The following is a 21,760-nucleotide window of genomic DNA, read 5'->3' as shown; positions in this document are numbered from 1 at the left end:
TTGAAGATGGACCTGCTCCACGCTGGATGGATGAAGATAGAAGATGCCGCTTGGATGAAGCCTTCTCCCGGTCCGGATGTCCTCTTCTGCCCCATCGGATGAACACTTCTGGACGGATCGGATGACCAGTGGTGCCCGGCTGGGTGAACACGGCTCCAGGTAGGGTGATCTTCAATGGGGTAGTGTTAGGTTTTTTTAAGGGGGGATCGGGTGGGTTTTAGAGTAGGGGTGTGTGGGTGGTGGGTTGTAATGTTGGGGAGGGGTCTTGTATTTTTTTTTACAGGTAAAAAAGCTGATTACTTTGGGGCAATGCCCCACAAAAAGCCTTTTTAAGGGCTGGTAAAAGAGCTGATTACTTTTGTAATTTAGTATAGGGTAGGGAATTTTATTATTTTGGGGGGCTTTTTTATTTTATTAGGGGGCTTAGATTAGGTGTAATTAGATTAAAATTCTTGTAATATTTTTTTATTTTTGGTAATTTAGTGTTTTTTTGTACTATAGTTTAGTTTATTGAATTGTATTTTAGTTTAGATAATTGTAGGTAATTTATTTAATTAATTTATTGATAGTGCAGTGTTAGGTGTATTTGTAACTTAGGTTAGGATTTATTTTACAGGTAATTTTGTAATTATTTTAACTAGGTAGTTATTAAATAGTTATTAACTATTTAATAGCTATTGTACCTAGTTAAAATAAATACAAAGTTGCCTGTAAAATAAATATAAATCCTAAAATAGCTACAATGTAATTATTAGTTATATTGTAGCTATATTAGGGTTTATTTTACAGGTAAGTATTTAGTTTTAGATAGGATTAATTTATTTAATTATAGTAAATTTATTTCGTTTTATTTAAATTATATTTAATTTAGGGGGGTGTTAGGGTTAGGGTTAGACTTAGGTTTAGTGGTTAATAACTTTATTATAGTAGCGGCGACGTTGGGGGCGGCAGATTAGGGGTTAATAATTGTAGGTAGGTGGCGGCGATGTTAGGGAGGCCAGATTAGGGATTAATAAAATTTATTATAGTGTTTGCGAGGCGGGAGTGCGGCGGTTTAGGGATTAATACATTTGTTATAGTGGCGGCGATGTCCGGTTGGCAGATTAGGGGTTAATAAGTGTAGGTAGGTGGCGGCGACGTTGGGGGGTACAGATTAGGGTTTAAGAAATATAATATAGGTGTCGGAGATGTTAGGGGCCGCAGATTAGGGGTTCATAGGTATAATGTAGGTGGCGGCGGTGTCCGGTCGGAAGATTAGGGGTTAAATAATTTTAATATAGGGTTTGCGATGTGGGGGGGGCCTCGGTTTAGGGGTTAATAGGTAGTTTATGGGTGTTAGTGTACTTTGTAGCACTGTAGTTAAGAGCTTTATGTTCCGGCGCCCATAAAACTCTTAACTACTGACTTTTTTATGCGGTAGGAGTCTTGGAGGTAGAGGCTGTACTGCTCACTTCTTCCAAGACTTGTAATACCAGCGTTAGGCAAATCCCATTAAAAAGATAGGATACGCAATTGACGTAAGGGGATTTGCGGTAGCCTCGAGTCCCGGAAAAAAAATGAGCGGTACACCTATACCTGCCAGACTCGTAATACCAGCGGGCATTAAAAAGCAGTGTTAGGACCCCTTAACGCTGCTTTTTAAGGCTAACGCAAAACTCTAAATCTAGGTGTTAGACCTTGAAGGCTGCCTCTAATCTGAATGCATTTTGACAGTTTTTCACCACTAGAGGGCGTTAGTTCATGTGTTTCATATAGATAACATTGAGCTCACGCATATGAAGTTACCTAGGAGTGAGCACGGATTGGCTCAAATGCAAGTCTGTCAAAAGAACTGAAATAAGGGGGCCGTTTGCAGAGGCTTAGATACAAGGTAATTACTGAGGTAAAATGTGTATTATTATAACTGTGATTATCTATCTTTTAAACAACAACAATTCTGGTGTTGACTGTCCCTTTAACAAAATCTCAATTTTTTTGCGGCAGCAGAAAATGTAAGATAACACACAAAGGACAAATGTGGCAAGGTTAGGCTTGTATAGCCAGCCATGAGCAGTTTTCAGAAATGGACAATCCCCAATTTTCAGACTTAAATTACAGGAACAGGGGGCAAAATAAATAATGAACGTATCATAAAGTTGTTTTACTGTGCCTAATTCAGCATTTTATATTACAATCTCAACGTGTTTACTGACCCTTTAAATAATTTTCTGCACATTATAATGATGGAGTATTATGATTGATCAATACTGTTAAAAATAGTATCAGGATCTGTTTTCCCTATTACATTCAAAGCTTGTAAAGTTACATTCAATATTCATATATTACATTCAGTCATTCAGTGTTAAAATATATGGAAACCTTGAAGCTGCAAATACTGAGTATAGAGTACTAAAACTCTGTATCAAGTATCAAAAAAATTGATTTTGGCCCATTTCTGTAAACCGACAATGATATATGTTAAATGGTGAATAGTTACTGTGAATAAAATATTCTCATAAAGAATATACTGCACTATAAAATGATAATATATTTGCTGTGTATACAAATGCTGCTTTGTATAGTGCTATATGGTTTTGATAAACTGAGGGCAAGCTGTATTATTATACTGAGGGCAAGATTAATCAATTTGCGACCAGACAGGATTCACTTGTTATGAACCTTTCTGCATCTTATCACAAATTATGGGGTGAATGTGTTCTCCAAAATTAGCATTTCATGAGAAAACAGTCATACATTACCCCCCATATCATCAAGCAACCAATTCCGTGAGAGTAGGGCTTGTCAATCACCCCGGTCAAATGAATCCGGGGTGATTTTCATAGGCGAACTCCAGTTGGCATCCTGCTTCATAAATATTAGTTGCAGGCTCAATTGAGCGAGCCTTCAACCTTGTAATAAATCTTGCACTGAGTATCTGTTCACTGATAATGAACATGTTTTCCGTATAATGAAAAAGTGTTGCTATACACTGACAATGAATATGTTGCACTTGTTTAGAACCTTAATATTCATAGACTGTTAATTAATTTGCTGCCTTATATAATGATCCTGGTGATATATATATATATATATATATATATATATATATATGTTACTTATGAATATGCTGTTCTGTAAACGGATCCTGAGTATTTATAAAAAGATAAAGAATATGTGATGTACTATACAAGCAATCAGGATCAATGCACTAATAATAAATATAATGAAATGTAATGTAATATGGTAATGTGTAGTCATGCACTGATATTGATATGCTGTACTGTATAAAGATGCAGAATGACTATACTCTTCTAATGAACATGCTGCCCAATATTTATTTTATAGCATGTTACTAATATAGTAAGTGCACTATAATGCTTATAGATAATTATATATAATGGTGCTTTCAGTCTATGTGCAGATCAAAAAGATGCAGATTGATTATACACTTATTATGAATATGCTGTACAATATCATGGAGTTCCTATCCACTAGTAAATAAATTGTATTGTATAAATAAAACTACATGACTATGGACATGCAGCTTTGTATAACAATGTATTTATGTATACTTCCCATCACAATGCACTGTATACATACTGTATATATGGTCTTCACAGTGAACAAATGCCCAGGGTGCACTTAAACATACAAATGCACAGTCGAGGAACATACTCATCAGATTATGGATTGTGAATACCGGTTCATCCCCATCTTCTTTCAAACATGCAAAGGTCACTCCCATACTCAAAAAAGCCTTCTCTCTTGACCCTATTTCTCCTGCACACTACTGCCCCATATCACTGCTTCTATTAACATCAAAACTCCTGGAAAAACTAGTTTATGACTGCTAAACCCATTTCCTGTCCTCCAACTCCTTGCTTGACCCCCTGCAATCTGGCTTCTGTCCCCAACACTCAACTGAAACTGCCCTCACCAAATTTACGAACGATCTTCTGTCTGCTGAAAGTATTGTCCACTAATCTATGCTTATCTTACTTGACGTCTCAGCTGCCTTGGACACAGTTGACAACTCCCTCCTCCTACAGACTCTCAGCTCTCTTGGTCTCTGTGACATGGCTCTCTTGGATCCACTCATCTGCCTAACAGGTTCTTTTCTGTGTTATTTGCTTGCGACCCCTCCTCTTCAATGCCTGTGTCTTTTGGAGTACTTCAAGGCTCTGTCCTGGGTCCTCTACTCTTCTCCATTTATACTTCTTAAATTGGTAAACTTATCAAAAGCTATGGCTTTAAATATCACCTCTATGCTGATGACACACAAATCTACCTCTCCACCTCTTCTCTCTGTCCTTTCTTACATCAGTGACTGCTTATCTGGCATTCCTTCCCGGATGGCCCCTCACCACCTAAAAATTAACATATCCATCACAATCTCCCTATCACCCCAAGTCTGCTGCCTTGGCGTTACATTTGACTACAGTCTGTCCTTCATCCCCCACATCCAATCACTCTCTTCATTCTGCTACAACCACCTATGCAATATTTCCAAAATTTGCTTGTTTGTTAGCGCTGACACCACTAAGCAACTAATCCACTCCCTTGTAATTTCCAGACTTGACTACTGCAATAACCTACTCACTGACCTTCCTCTCTCCTGCCTCTCATTCTTTAATCCATCCTAAATGCTTCTGCCAGGCTAATCCACCTTTCCTGTCGCTCTGTATCTGCTGCACCTCTCTGAGAGTCCCTTTACTGGCTCCCCATTCACACCAGAAATAAATTCAAAATTCTTACCCTGAGCTACAACTCCCTTACCAAACCCCCCCCCCCCACTACCTGGTCTCACTAAACAACAAATATACTCCAGTCCTTCTACTAAGATTAAACAATGCCCTACTCCTTGCATCTTCAGTAATCACCTCTTCCTATTTTAGACTGCAGAACTTCTCTCGTGGGGCACCAATCCTCGATCGTCCTCGCTTTCCCCTAGTCTGCCTTCTTTTAAACTCTCCCTAAAGAAATTTTTATTCAGGGAAGCCTACCACCCAACTCAGTAACAAATGAATTTCACCTACCTAATAATTGCCCTCATTAAACTCTGTATTAACACCCTTGCAGTCCTCACTTCCTGTTTCCCACCCTTCTATCCTTTTAGATTGTAAGTACCCTGGCCCTCAATTCCTCCTGTGTTTCTTTGTCAAATTTTTGTCTTGTCTCTTACAAGTATTGTATAATTGTTTTACTTATATAAATTGTACCCATAGACAGCTCTGTGGAATATGTTGGTGCTTTATAAATAAAGTATAACAATAATATATATATATATATATATATATATATATATATATATATATATATGACACTGAAACTTCTAGTATATATTCCTACCTTTGTTGTTTGGTTGTTTTTTCTTTTCTAACTCCTTTGCCCCCCCCCCCCACTTTTTCTCTGTAGAGTATTTAGAGTATACAGAATTATCTGACTCGGGGGCTAATAGGCAAATGCCTATATAGTGGGTAGCTAATAAAATGTGGCGGCACATTTTGAGATGCTGCAAACAGTATTGTCACCAAGCTATATACACTTTTGTCTCCCTAGTTTTAAATGTTGGCTACTGCTTTCTACCTGAAAAGTGCCACTTCTGGTCAGGTAGAAGTAAATTATCTCAAATATGGCAACTCTTAATTCTCCTGTAATATGCAATGTCAGTTGCACATACCCTGCACAGATGTGCATTTGCTTGTAAAGGGTTAATTACTGCTATGTGTTTTTCATGCAGAATGGAGGTAATAACATTTTTCTGTGTGTCAATTTTCTGAACCATTCCTTATGAGCATGTAGAAAGATGTAATGATTGTGATCTATACATTAATAATGGAATGTGGCACCATATAATTATGCTGTATATTTGTGCACGCATAATGCACATGTTGTGCTGTATAATGATACATAGGGGCCGAATTATCCGTGCAAGCCTTCAGGCTCGCCAGGAACAGCAGTTATGAAGCAGCGGTCTAAAGACCACTGCTCCATAACTTGTCCGCTGCCTCTGAGGCTTTGGTCTTCAATCCGCCCAATCCTATACGATCGGGGTGATTGACACCTCCTGCTAGCAGCCGATTGGCCGTGAATCTGCAGGGGGCGGCATTGCAAGCAGTTCTGGTGAAGTGCTTGTGCAATGATAAATGCCGACAGCGTATGCTATCGACATTTATCGATGTGCGGCGGAAATGATACGCTACATCGTATCATGTCCGTTTGCACTTTGTTAAATTGACCCCATAATATCTATATACTAATAATAATTATGCTGCACAGAGTACCTATTTGTGTACAATGAACAGTCTGTATTGAGTTATAGTACTGAGTACACTGGACAGATTGCACTGTATAACAGTACTGTCTATCTATCATCTGATAATGAACAGGATGTCTGGATAAATGATACCGAGTGCTTTTACAATGATAATGAACAAGCTCCACTGTACATCTACCAATGAACTTTTCACACGGCTACATTATAATTATCTGTACACTGATAATAAATGTGCTGCTTTGCACAATGAGAACTGATTGATAATCATTTAAACTATGCAAGTCTGATAAGTATTATATCCATAAACATAATAAAAATGTATAATTTTGTATAATTATTACAGTGATCAATACTGTGCTGTCTATTTATAGCTATATATTTTATTTGTATTTATAGCTATATAATGTAAAATAATGTGCTTCCTTATAGAGTATTTTATGGTAATGAACATGCAGCACTCTATAATTATACTGAGCATATGTACACTGTAAATGAGATGCTGCTGCATGATGGTAGCTATTCAATGATAATTCCCATAATGCACTGTATATATAGTGATTCTGAGTATGCTGATCCTGGTGATGCTGAGTATCTATATACTTATTAATACATATATTCTATTTTCTATCCATTGCTTTAAAAGGACAGAGCATTATATAAGTACACTATTGCTTGAATAGAAGTATGTGTTTAACCTGCACAGGGGTTAAACGTATAGTTAAAGGGACATGAAACCCAAAACATTTATATCATGAATCATATAGAGAATACAATTTTAAACAACTTTCCAATTTATGTCTATTATTTAATTTGCTTCCTTCTCTTGTTATCCTTTGCTGAAAGGTTTATCTTGGCAAGCTTGGAAGCAGAAAAGAACCTAGGTTCTAGCTGCTGATTGGTGGCTGCATATATATACTGATTGTCATTGGCTCACCCATGTGTTCAGTTAGAAACCAGTAGTGCATTGCTGCTCCTTCAACAAATGATACCAAGAGAATGAAACAAATTAGATAATAGAAGTAAATTAGAAAGTTGTTTATAATTGACTGTTTTACCTGAATCATGAAAGATTTTTTGGGGGTTTCATGTCCCTTTAAGCTCCAAAGTACCAATGCACTAGCAGTCCTCATTAAACAAGCCCTGTGATTTGTGGCTACACACATTGATTGGCTCAGGAGCCGTGTTCCGCTAAGCTAGTATTGCACTGCTGGTCCAGACCTGGTTTTAACTATGGGATTCATTTATGCAAGACTGCAAGTTAAAAAAAGCTGTGGTCATAAGACCGCTGCTTCTTAATCTTTCTGCAATCTCAGAGGTTGTGGATGGCAATCATCCTGGACTCGTGCGCCTGGGATGATTGACAAGCCCTCCTGCCTCACAATTGGTTGTGCAAGAGCATGGGGCGGGCTGCACAATAAAATTCTTGTGCAATGATAAATTCTGTCACCTGATATTGCATCTGAGGCTGTGTATGTGCCCGCAGTTTTATAAAGAAGGCCTATGTATATGTAAAAACCCTTTGCAGGGGGTAAAGGCATGTTCTCTGTAAGCAATAGTTCAATAATAACATGCTCTAGTTTTGAAACATTTGTATTGCTCTTGTATGTCCCCTTAAGTTCAGTATAGACTTTTTATTTTAGTTTATTTGAGTCTCTAGTTCCAAATCTAGCAATAAAAATTCATTGCATGGCACTTGATGGAACTATCTCATGATGCTATATTTTATACATATCCCTACAGTCTTTTTTCTACACTATTAATGACCATAATAATGCCACATTAAATCATAAACTAAATCTCTTAGCACTTCCTGTTTTTCATGCAGGTAGTATAATAATACTGAGAATATGTTATCACAACCCTTGATTATAATCTTATAATCAATATTAATTAAAAGCACATGTTCAATTAATAATATCATATCATTTTGATTCATTGTATAATTAACATGTTTTCAATCTAGAAATACTTCATTTCAATCGTACATGAGAATTAAGATGATATTTCATTTGTGTAAAAGTTTCTTAGTTAAAAAAAAATATAGTTCAAATAACACTATTAAACAATTTTTTTAAATACTCCTCATGTTGTAGGATATCAGGGTAAAGAAGGTGAAGAGGGGCAGATACATTTGGAAACGATTACACTTGTCACATGCGGTGTGGGCGTGCCATGGGTTTGGTGGGCGAATTTGAGTGAATCCTGGGTAGATCTGGGGAAGTCCCTAAACAACTGGATATTTGTCTGGCCATAGATGCTGTGGGCAGCAAAGCAAACCTCCAAATTTAAAGGGACAGTCTAGACTCAATACTTATTCTTTATTACTTATTAATACATACCAGACAAGCATCTTGAAGAGGTTCCACATCTATAAGCTTGTAAAAAGTACATAAAACTTTTAAATAATCATCGTCTGTTAGCAGACAAAAATGGCTGCCAAGTTCCGCCCACAGCTTCCTTCTTGTCCATTCAGCTATTTACTTGTATGACAGTTTTGCAGTGCACGTTTAATATTTTTCAGTTAGTTATTTCAAATTGCACATGCAAAAATCAGCATGTGCGAGTAGAAAAACTTATTTAAGAGTTGATAGTGATTGGAGAAATTTAACATAACAGAATATAAATACAATAGGTGGGCGGAGCTTGGTGGACATTTTCGGCTACTAACAAACAATGAATATTTAAATATTTCATGTACTTCTTACAAGCTTATAGATGTAGGACCAGTTGCAGGATACTTCTCTAGTATATAACAATAACTAATCAAAATGATGTATGGGGTCTATACTTTGAAGAAATGGTACATATGAGCAATTAAAAAACACTAGGATTTTCCATCACTAAAATTAAACTGGACTATCAGTGATCAGTTTGTGAAAAAAGGGTTATAAACTCACTCTTTACTCAATAAGGTGACATTTTCACCACTAAACCAATACCCATGCTAGCAAACAGAATACTGTCATATGACTAGCACCGCTATTGGTTTAGAGGTTAAAACATCACCTCAATGAGAAAAGAGCACTATGCCGTGGGCGGCCCAGAGCAGCTGACTTTTGCGAGGAGTCTAGTTTATTTTCAGTGATGGTAAATTCTAGCGTTTTTTAAATGCTCGGATATACCATCACTTTTAGGCAAACAGTTGGGGTGTCTGCATTCAAGTAAATTAGCATCTCGGCCTTCATTATTAACTCCACTTTTAAACTTAGTATGTAGAAATACTACAGTACTTTATTGTAAGTGGCACCAAACTAAAACTTGTCCCTAGGCCCATATATCTTTACTATTATGTACTACATTGCACTGTTAAAGAGTGTTAATATTAGTGAGATTTTGCTCCAGATTCTTTCCAAACTAGAACAATAATTTGATTTATAAAACACTGCAAAGCTGCACATAGAAAAATAAATGCCTTGCAGTAATATAAAACTGTCATTTTGTTAAAAATATCACAGTACTTTGTAGACACACCCCTTAAAAAGCCTCTTCATCTGTTTTATCGTATCTCCTACAGCTATATGTGCACTGATCTATGCATTAATGGTGTAACATTTAGCAGAGTTTGGCACCATAAAATGACATAATAGAGCATTTTATTATTGCTCAGATATTTGCAAAGGAGTTAAACACAGTTAAAGGGACATGTTACCCGATTACTAAAAAACTTGAAAGTAATGCAGCATATCTGTTAAAAGCTGATTAAAAAAAAACAACAAGTGAGCAACTCTGTGTCAACTAATAAGATTGTTTACCTAACAATTTGTTCAGCTACAGCTTGAGGAATTGGAAGTTTAAACATCCAATCAGGATGCTAGTCTCAAGATTTATTTCCCTCCTAATTTCAATGATGTTTACTAGGAAATCCCATGAGATCACAGTAAAGGAATGTGTAAACTCAGCACTGAGGATACTGATTGGTTGTTTTTTTCACCGTGCAGATAAAAGTAGAAAGAGAAGCTGAATGATGACTGCTCTCAGAGCAATTATTCTAGTAATCTGATCTTCGTTTTAAAATAAAAAAAAATAAGGTATACATCATAAACTGTTCGATTACTTGTAGTGCTTATCACAAATAAATTAGAATATATGTTAATGTCCCTTTAATTTTCCTCTGCTAAGTCAGTCATAAAAATACATGGCCAGTCATTGGCAAGTATATGTAGATTCCAACTTCTATTGGTTCACTGGCTTTGTATAACTCAGGAAAAGCAATGTATTGTGTCTTCTGAGTGGATGTAGAAAAAGCCGTTTTCAGTGGTAAATTTGGAACAGTAGCCAAGGTAAATGGTACATTGCATGCTTTTCTATTTCTAATAAAACATTTTATAGTAGATCAGATTTTTAGTTTTATGCCAATTTATTTCATCAAATCTGATCCTATTTCAGGGTTAAAATTAATTCAAAGTGTAAACCTTATACAGGTGTATTTGATTTGGGGGGGGGGGGAGTAATTTTATTACACGCTATATTCTGACATCTGTGGAATTAAGGTTTAAGGGCTCCATTAATGAAGTAGCGGATGCTGCTTCAGAGTCCCATCATTTCATGCTCGCCTGAAACGGTAGTTAGGAAGCTGCAGTGTTAAGACCGCTGCTCCCTAACCTTTCCACCACCTTTTAGGTGACGGATTGAAATCATCCCAATCCTATCGGGATGAGTGACAGCCCCTGCTAGCGGCCGATTGGCCACCAGTGAGCAGGGGGCGGGATTGCACAAGCATTTCACTAGAAATGCTTGTGCAATGATACATGCAATGATACATGCGACAGAATATGCTGTCTGCATTTAGCTATGTAAAGCAGATTCCATAGTGAGTCATGTCTTCTCGACATTTAGTAAATTTACCCCTAAGGGTGAAACCACTTAAAACTTCTAATTGCCATTTAAACATTTCTGCTTGTTCTATTAAAATATAGAAGGGGTATGTATATGCTACACAATATAGTTAAGTTATAATTCTGGAGATATATCTCAGATGAAACATACTTTTCTTAAATGATATTGATGAGTGTAATGATAGTGTTTTATCGATTTTTGCACAGCAAATAAACGAGGGATACAAACTTTCTGTCTATCTTAGCCGTGACACTAGGTCTTGGCCTGTTTTGACAACAATATAAACATATTTCTTCTCAAACAACATCTCATTATGTCATCAAGTTCATTTGTGCTTTCATAGAATATTGTATGTTGTTAATAAAAAAAATCTATAAAAATCTATTTAAATATTTAAGTATAAAACAATAAGATTCATTCAATTGTCATGAGATTTCTGCACCTAAAAAGATCTCATTCCTCTACCTGTGCCCTACTTTGTGTAGTGAGGATCCAGATAGTAAATGAAGAGAACTAAAATACTGGTTACTTCACCTGGAAGCTTTGATATCTATTTCCTCTTCAGATTGTCAACTACTGAGAAATCAACATTCGGACTTGCCTTGAGATGGGAATGTTCAACTCCTGTTAAACTCCATTCCTGCCAGAGAGAACTGTAAAATGTTGCACAGCAACATTATTCAGTCCACTATGGCAGTGAAGGAGTTAAGATAATATTACTAGGTTATCATGGGTTATTGCATCCCTATAGCATTTGAGGCCCTTTCACAAGGGTGATCTATTTAACCCAGGTAGTGTAGTTAGAATAGTGTCCCTCACACTGATGTCTCCTGTTCAGTCTGTGATTCCTCTTTCTTAGGTTTCATTTTGCAGAACCCATGAAGTCCACAGAAACACGCAAAAGTAAACTGAGGCATTGTGAGGTCGGAAGGCACCTATGAATTAAAGACAGAGTTAGAAAGACATCATGATCCAACAAATCCTAAGAAGTAAAGCATGTTGTATAAACTTTTCAGATGCATTTTAGAGCAAACACATTAAACAGCATTTGTACTAGATTCAGAAAAAATGCACAACTAAAAAATAACACACATTAACACACACATATACAGGTATTTCCATTTATATATTTTCTGCCAATGAAAGTTGCTTCTCAATTCACCATAACCCTCTAACAGCTATGAAGTTGAACTACATTGAACATTTTATATATAAAATACATAAAATTAACACTATCACCTTTTCAGTTAACTTCTTTGCAGCTTATGCACCATGTAACACACATACTAATATGCCAAGGCCTAGATTCTCTCAAAAAACCTCACTCATTATATTATGATCTTCAGATGTGTAAACATATCTTACCTATCATAAGCTTGTTAGGCACACGACTGGAAAGAGCACCTAGATTCTGAAGTGTTGTTATACAGCAATGTTAGCACTATAATGGAACCTCCGTACTTCCCTTTGGAACTCCAGAATGTGGGTGTTTTTGATCAATGTTTCCTGATGTCAAGACTTAACCGCTTCAGTGACACAATCATCAATACTGAAATGTTAATTCTTTATAGCACCAATGTGTCAACATATCATTGTTGACATTCCAATGGTAAAACTCGGAACTCATTCATAAATCTTTTGCCAGACTTAGAGAGAGAATTAATTACTTGTATACCTGAGCTAGGGTCTGCCCCAAGAGGTAAAGATCATTATTTGTCATTTTTTATAATAAAACAGAGCAAACACATTCCTGACCTCTCTTTTTCTAATGGAGTGAAAAAAAAAAAAACAGATATGGAGGAAAAATTGGAATACCATCAGAGTTATATTATTTGAAATTATAAATGGACTGTATCTTTTTAAGACAGTTGAGAGGTATGTTTGGGAATTAGTATCTTACAAAGGACCGCGTTTTGTCAAAATGGTGGCACTGCACCGTAACTCTTATGTTAGACCTACAGCAAAAATAAACAAACAAATCTACTGGGGTGGATTTCTGTATGAGTCTAAGAAATTGAATAGAAAAGGGAAAGAGGGAGAGCTGGTTATTTATGAAGTAAAATAAAAGATATATATGATATGGAACTAAAAAGGGGCATTATTTCATGTTTTGGATGAAAGAACAGCAGACTCAGGCAGTTTCTGGGCTTCTTGTTAATTCAATACTCACCTTTAGTGCATCCGTGACATCGCTAGTAATGAAACCCTCAAAACAGATACCTTCAAAACCTACTTAAGCGAAACGCCATGGTGGAAGGAAAGTATTGCAATTTCCAAGTATATTTTATTTGATTAAATGATTACGGTCAGTCTTCCAAGTAATTTCACAGGTGTAACGAACATTATTTAAAAAGTAAATCTGACTGCGATCTCATAAGGTTCAGATAAATACCCAGAGAAGTGCAAATAAAAAATATATTGACTAATTTCCAACAAAATAACTATTAGCCACATATACACAACAGCTATGAAGTAGAAGTGATCACAGTTCATGATTACACTTATACAGGGCAGATACTTCTATACAGTTCTTCTAAATGACTCAATAATATAGCATAGATCAAACATTCGGAGAACAGAGATATAAGTAAAATTGCTAAAGGTTAGCCAATAAGAAGACAGCTTGTTGCAGTATTCCTATTGATTGAAAGCTCATTACAATACCCAGACAATGGTCTTTTTTCTACAAAACACCCAAAAACTGTAAAGGGACATTAAAGTTTCATGAATCAGATAGAGCATGCAATTTTAATTAACTTTCTTATTTACTTCTATTTTCAAATTTGCTTTGTTCTCTTGGTATCTACTGTTGAAGAGTAAATCTAGATAGGCTCATTGTACCTCAGGAGAACACGTGCTTTAAGCACTCTACTAATACAGCTACTATAGAGTGCTAAAGAGACATGCACAATGCTGAGGTCCTTTGAGCCTACCTAGATGCACTCTTCCACAAAGAATAACAAGAGAGCAAAGCAAATTTGATTATAAAAGTAAAACGGAAAGTTGTTTAAAATTACATATAACCTTAATGCCCCTTTAAATGACAAAAAATTATTCAGAGCACATATTTTACACATTAAAGGGACATTCCGGTCAAAATTTAATTGCACATAGATTAATTATATATTTGAACAGAAACATATTAGCATTATACATGTATTGGCAAAAATGCTTCTAGTAAAAGTTATCACTGTTTTAGTGTTAGCATTTTTTCTGCACGTGCATGTGAAGCATAGCTAGATATTGTCACTGCACCTACATTTTAAATACTGCAGCTGCTCGGATCATCAGTGGGGCTTTTATCATGTCAACAATTAACAAATTGAGTCATTACCAGATGGTAAAAGCACCTTAGGCTCTCTGAGCAAGTGCTGTGTTTAAAATGCTGGTGCACGGTGCCTACTTAAATGCACTTTTAAAACAGCTATAGCTTTTATTAGAAGCATTTTTGCTAATAAATGTATATGACAAAAATGCTTCTATTCAATACCGAAATGCACCCATGTGGTTTCCAATTTTGGCTGGAATGTCCCTTTAAGGGCTAGATTACAAGTGGTGCAAAACCAGCATAAGTGAGCAAAACCTGACATGTGTTAACTTCAGGTCTTCGGATATCATGTTAGCTTCTTCCCATAAAGTTTAATGGGGCATGTATGCTAACCCGACACTGCGTTAGACCAAGTGCACTCAACCCAAAGGTTTACATTCCAATGTTCTTCACATAGAAGAAAATGTTCTTTTAATTTTTAAATATATATACCTTTTAACCCTAAAAAAAAAAAAAAAAGTACAAATTTAGGCCTAGATTTGGAGTTCGGCGGTAGCCGTCAAAACCAGCGTTAGAGGCTCCTAACGCTGGTTTTGGCCGCCCGCTGGTATTTGGAGTCAGTGATTAAAGGGTCTAACGCTCACTTTTCAGCCGCGACTTTTCCATACCGCAGATCCCCCTACGCCATTTGCGTATCCTATCTTTTCAATGGGATCTTTCTAACGCCGGTATTTAGAGTCGTTTCTGAAGTGAGCGTTAGAGCTCTAACGACAAAATTCCAGCCGCCTGAAAATAGCAGGAGTTAAGAGCTTTCTGGCTAACGCCGGTTCATAAAGCTCTTAACTACTGTACCCTAAAGTACACTAACACCCATAAACTACCTATGTACCCCTAAACCGAGCTCCCCCCACATCGCCGCCACTCGATTAAAATTTTTAACCCCTAATCTGCCGACCGCCACCTACGTTATACTTATGTACCCCTAATCTGCTGCCCCTAACCCCGCCGACCCCTGTATTACATTTATTAACCCCTAACCTGCCCCCCACAACGTCGCCGCCAGCTACTTACCAGTGACGTGCAGTGACGTCAGAGGTTGGTGAGGCAGTGGCTAGGATACGCCTTCATTCTTTAGATATCCTTTGTTAAAGAAATAGCAATGCACATGGGTGAGCCAATCACATGAGGTATCTATGTGCAGCCACCAATCAGCAGCTACTGAGCATATTTAGATATGATTTTCAACAAAGGACATTAAAAGAATGAAGCAAATTAGATATTAGATGTAAATTGGAAAGTTATTTAAATTTGCATATGGGTTTCATATGGGTTTCATGTCCCTTTAAATGGTGTCTTGGAAAACTGGTCAACTTAGTAAACATCTGATTCTAGTCTAAAAGGATTGTAACAGAAACTCTTGGCAGATAACACAATGCCTGCTCTGATTATGAGATCGACAAATCCATGCCCATTAAAATATGTTTAAAACATACTTTTTTCTTTAATGCTGCAAATTATGCTTATAGATTCTTTCATTACATAAGGGATGAGAGTCAGAGGGGGAGGAAGAGAGACAGCGAGAGAAAGAGACCATGGGGAGAACAACACATAAGGAGAGAGATGGATAGATAGAGAGAGAGACACACACACACACAAGGTGGGGGGGCACCACTGCATTTTAAAGTAATAAAACAGCAGAGCTACAGAGAGTTCATAAAATTAGTCTATAATTTAGTGTGAAGTACAGAGGCAAGCTGCTAAGTTAGTGGGTGTAAAGTTTGAGTAAACAAAATACAAAAACGACCTTGCTGTAAAAGAGTAAAAAACACTAAACCACATTCATTAAATTATCATTTTCACTAACAGAATCCCTTTCAGTAAAATCTTACTTCAATGTGGCTGAACAGAAACATTGCTCTCTGTGCCTCTCTCTTCCTGCTCTGTAAGGATTCAGGAAGTGACAGTGGCACATTCCACTGCACTTAGAGGGGAAGAACAGAACTCTCTTTTTCACTTTAGCAAAGCTAGCAGGTTCACAGGACAGCAACAAAATATATGAAAGTTGTTTTTTTCTGTTTTTGTTTTGTTTTATATGATTTAACATCCAGCCCCAACCCTATGTTCCACTTACTAATGCCTCTCGCTGGATTGGTTCAGCCCAAATAGGACTGCCTCAAATAAAGCACTTATGGGCCATGCAATGATCTTAACCACTGTCATCCAGTAGATGGCGCAGCATGTTGTGTAATGGTGGGCAGACCTGCTTGTGCCTCTCCATTGCACAACATCTAGCTGTGAAAAAAAATGCTGGGGAAAAAAAATTAAATTTTTTTTTTAAAGCCAATAAAAAAATATATATTTTTGCCCATATGAAAGGTGAAGCACTGCCTCACCTGCCTCTAGTGACTGCACATCACTGCTACTTACAATAATTAACCCCTAATCTTCCGACCGCAAAGCGCCGCCACCTACGTTATCCTTATGTACCCCTAATCTGCTGCCCCTAACACCGCCGACCCCTATATTATATTTATTAACCCCTAACCTGCCCCCCACAACGTCGCCGCCAGCTACTTAAAATAATTAACCCCTAATCTTCCGACCGCAAAGCGCCGCCACCTACGTTATCCCTATGTACCCCTAATCTGCTACCCCTAACACCGCCGACCCCTATATTATATTTATTAACCCCTAATCTGCCCCCCTCAACGTCGCCGACACCTGCCTACACTTATTAACCCCTAATCTGCCGAGCGGACCTGAGCGCTACTATAATAAAGTTATTAACCCCTAACCCGCCTCACTAACCCTATAATAAATAGTATTAACCCCTAATCTGCCCTCCCTAACATCGCCGACACCTAACTTCAATTATTAACCCCTAATCTTCCGAGCGGAGCTCACCGCTATTCTAATAAATTGATTAACCCCTAAAGCTAAGTCTAACCCTAACACTAACACCCTCCTAACTTAAATATAATTTACATCTAACGAAATAAATTAACTCTTATTAAATAAATTATTCCTATTTAAAGCTAAATACTTACCTGTAAAATAAATCCTAATATAGCTACAATATAAATTATAATTATATTATAGCTATTTTAGGATTAATATTTATTTTACAGGCAACTTTGTAATTATTTTAACCAGGTACAATAGCTATTAAATAGTTAAGAACTATTTAATAGTTACCTAGTTAAAATAATAACAAATTTACCTGTAAAATAAATCCTAACCTAAGATATAATTAAACCTAACACTACCCTATCAATAAAATAATTAAATAAACTACCTACAATTACCTACAATTAACCTAACACTACACTATCAATAAATTAATTAAACACAATTGCTACAAATAAATACAATTAAATAAACTAGCTAAAGTACAAAAAATAAAAAAGAACTAAGTTACAAAAAATAAAAAAATATTTACAAACATAAGAAAAATATTACAACAATTTTAAACTAATTACACCTACTCTAAGCCCCCTAATAAAATAACAAAGCCCCCCAAAATAAAAAATTCCCTACCCTATTCTAAATTAAAAAAGTTACAAGCTCTTTTACCTTACCAGCCCTGAACAGGGCCCTTTGCGGGGCATGCCCCAAGAATTTCAGCTCTTTTGCCTGTAAAAGAATAAATACAATACCCCCCCCCCAACATTACAACCCACCACCCACATACCCCTAATCTAACCCAAACCCCCCTTAAATAAACCTAACACTAAGCCCCTGAAGATCTTCCTACCTTGTCTTCACCATACCAGGTTCACCGATCCGTCCTGGCTCCAACATCTTCATCCAACCCAAGCGGGGGTTGGCGATCCATCATCCGGTGCTGAAGAGGTCCAGAAGAGGCTCCAAAGTCTTCCTCCTATCCGGCAAGAAGAGGACATCCGGACCGGCAAACATCTTCTCCAAGCGGCATCTTCGATCTTCTTCCATCCGGTGCGGAGCGGGTCCATCTTGAAGCAGGCGACGCGGATCCATCCTCTTCTTCCGTTGTCTCCCGACTAATGACGGTTCCTTTAAGGGACGTCATCCAAGATGGCGTCCCTCGAATTCCGATTGGCTGATAGGATTCTATCAGCCAATCGGAATTAAGGTAGGAATTTTCTGATTGGCTGATGGAATCAGCCAATCAGAATCAAGTTCAATCCGATTGGCTGATCCAATCAGCCAATCAGATTGAGCTCGCATTCTATTGGCTGATCGGAACAGCCAATAGAATGCGAGCTTAATCTGATTGGCTGATTGGATCAGCCAATCGGATTGAACTTGATTCTGATTGGCTGATTCCATCAGCCAATCAGAAAATTCCTACCTTAATTCCGATTGGCTGATAGAATCCTATCAGCCAATCGGAATTCGAGGGACGCCATCTTGGATGACGTCCCTTAAAGGAACCGTCATTTGTTGGGAGACAACGGAAGAAGAGGATGGATCCGCGTCGCCTGCTTCAAGATGGACCCGCTCCGCACCGGATGGAAGAAGATCGAAGATGCCGCTTGGAGAAGATGTTTGCCGGTCCGGATGTCCTCTTCTTGCCGGATAGGAGGAAGACTTTGGAGCCTCTTCTGGACCTCTTCAGCACCGGATGATGGATCGCCAACCCCCGCTTGGGTTGGATGAAGATGTTGGAGCCAGGACGGATCGGTGAACCTGGTATGGTGAAGACAAGGTAGGAAGATCTTCAGGGGCTTAGTGTTAGGTTTATTTAAGGGGGGTTTGGGTTAGATTAGGGGTATGTGGGTGGTGGGTTGTAATGTTGGGGGGGGTATTGTATTTATTCTTTTACAGGCAAAAGAGCTGAAATTCTTGGGGCATGCCCCGCAAAGGGCCCTGTTCAGGGCTGGTAAGGTAAAAGAGCTTGTAACTTTTTTAATTTAGAATAGGGTAGGGAATTTTTTATTTTGGGGGGCTTTGTTATTTTATTAGGGGGCTTAGAGTAGGTGTAATTAGTTTAAAATTGTTGTAATATTTTTCTTATGTTTGTAAATATTTTTTTATTTTTTGTAACTTAGTTCTTTTTTATTTTTTGTACTTTAGCTAGTTTATTTAATTGTATTTATTTGTAGCAATTGTGTTTAATTAATTTATTGATAGTGTAGTGTTAGGTTAATTGTAGGTAATTGTAGGTAGTTTATTTAATTATTTTATTGATAGGGTAGTGTTAGGTTTAATTATATCTTAGGTTAGGATTTATTTTACAGGTAAATTTGTTATTATTTTAACTAGGTAACTATTAAATAGTTCTTAACTATTTAATAGCTATTGTACCTGGTTAAAATAATTACAAAGTTGCCTGTAAAATAAATATTAATCCTAAAATAGCTACAATGTAATTATAATTTATATTGTAGCTATATTAGGATTTATTTTACAGGTAAGTATTTAGCTTTAAATAGGAATAATTTATTTAATAAGAGTTAATTTATTTCGTTAGATGTAAATTATATTTAAGTTAGGGGGGTGTTAGTGTTAGGGTTAGACTTAGCGTTAGGGGTTAATACATTTATTAGAATAGCGGTGAGCTCCGCTCGGAAGATTAGGGGTTAATAATTGAAGGTAGGTGTCGGCGATGTTAGGGAGGGCAGATTAGGGGTTAATACTATTTATGATAGGGTTAGTGAGGCGGATTAGGGGTTAATAACTTTATTATAGTAGCGCTCAGGTCCGCTCGGCAGATTAGGGGTTAATAAGTGTAGGCAGGTGTCGGCGACGTTGAGGGGGGCAGATTAGGGGTTAATAAATATAATATAGGGGTCGGCGATGTTAGGGCAGCAGATTAGGGGTACATAGGGATAACGTAGGTTGCGGCGGTTTACGGAGCGGCAGATTAGGGGTTAAAAAAAATATGCAGGGGTCAGCGATAGCGGGGGCGGCAGATTAGGGGTTAATAAGTGTAAGGTTAGGGGTGTTTAGACTCGGGGTACATGTTAGGGTGTTAGGTGCAGACGTAGGAAGTGTTTCCCCATAGGAAACAATGGGGCTGCGTTAGGAGCTGAACGCTGCTTTTTTGCAGGTGTTAGGTTTTTTTTCAGCTCAAACAGTCCCATTGTTTCCTATGGGGGAATCGTGCACGAGCACGTTTTTGAGGCTGGCCGCGTCCGTAAGCAACTCTGGTATCGAGAGTTGCATTTGCGGTAAAAATGCTCTACGCTCCTTTTTTGGAGCCTAACGCAGCATTTGTTTGTTTGTTCGATACCAGAGTTAATTTTATGGTGCGGCCAGGAAAAAGCCCGCGGAGCGTTAACAGCCCTTTTACCGCCAAACTCCAAATCTAGGCCTTAGATTGCTCTCGGCAGTGTACATTTTCTTTCATCTTGAATACGCATGCATGTTAGCGCGGTCGCAATATTGTAATATCTCCCCTGTACTAACTTTAGTCCGCTACTTATATTCTAGCTCTAAATCAGCTAAATGCAGTAATGGTTTAAAAAAAAAAAAACTTTGAAAAGGAAAACTTTAATTCAGATGCATCAAAAATCTTAAACTGACTTCTCAGAACACAACACATTTTTTTGTTGTTGAGTTATTTGAATTAGGAGTGAATCCAAGCACTATATTTTGCCTTTGGTACATACAGTATATTGACAGCAAACCTGCTTGCAGTAATATTTAGTGTATATTTCATCCTGCCTGATTCCAGGAAACTGTAATTTGACCAGGGCTGTACATAGGTGGGAGGTTGGCAAATCAAGAGAGACCAGTAAAGCACTTACAGTATGTAGGGGGTGGGGAGATTACTGGTATAACTATCTTAGTTGTGGGAAGATACACATTTCTGCGCAGAATATAATCACTTTGATGAAATTAAATGTCACTTTTTTTTCTCAAAACAATTGCATCTAATGTGGGATGGAAAATTATCTGCATATAAAACTATCTTATTAGCACAGTTTGTGTGGGGATTTGTTTGGTGAAACTTACTGGGGGAAAAATGTATGCATCATTGATTGCAAAATTAGGTATGCAATCAATGATGTCTATATCCAAAGTGCTACTACATAAAATGATCTAGGTAGCAGAGGAACTAGTATATTGGTAAAAAACAAAAAACAGTTATTTAAACTATATATATATATATATATATATATATATATATATATATATATATATACATACATACATACATACATACATACACACACACACACACACACACACTTGAGGAAAGTTCTCTGTGAAAAGCAAAATGGGGCTAAAAGAGGCTGCTGTTTGTCCCTGGTAGGGCTCCTCTCTTTTTGTATGCATTTGGATTATGACCCTAAGGGTGATGGGCAAAACCAGACATGCCCAATGTGCTTAGAGGGATATGGCTGCATTTTACTGATGAGGCCCACAGGAGGCCAAACCAATCGTCTGAGGTTGCCATGTTCCTTGTACAGTGG

General features: G+C 37.4%; 1 protein-coding gene across 1 annotated transcript; it reads right to left on the bottom strand.

The window, feature by feature from the left end:
• Nucleotides 1-11,907: 11,907 nt before the first annotated feature.
• On the bottom strand, nt 11,908-12,009 carry BLACAT1 (BLACAT1 overlapping LEMD1 locus). The gene has a single exon (XM_053704671.1). It carries the CDS (start codon nt 12,007-12,009, stop codon nt 11,908-11,910), a length of 102 nt encoding a protein of 33 aa, XP_053560646.1.
• Nucleotides 12,010-21,760: the final 9,751 nt, after the last annotated feature.

This window comes from Bombina bombina, chromosome 3, assembly GCF_027579735.1.
Source record: "Bombina bombina isolate aBomBom1 chromosome 3, aBomBom1.pri, whole genome shotgun sequence".
Taxonomy (NCBI): Eukaryota; Metazoa; Chordata; class Amphibia; order Anura; family Bombinatoridae; genus Bombina; species Bombina bombina.
This window is presented reverse-complemented; position numbering and strand designations above follow the sequence as displayed.

Coding starts and splice junctions, on each gene's coding strand:
- BLACAT1 (XM_053704671.1), bottom strand. CDS start 12,009: ATGCCTCAGTTTACTTTTGCGTGTTTCTGTGGACTTCATGGGTTCTGC.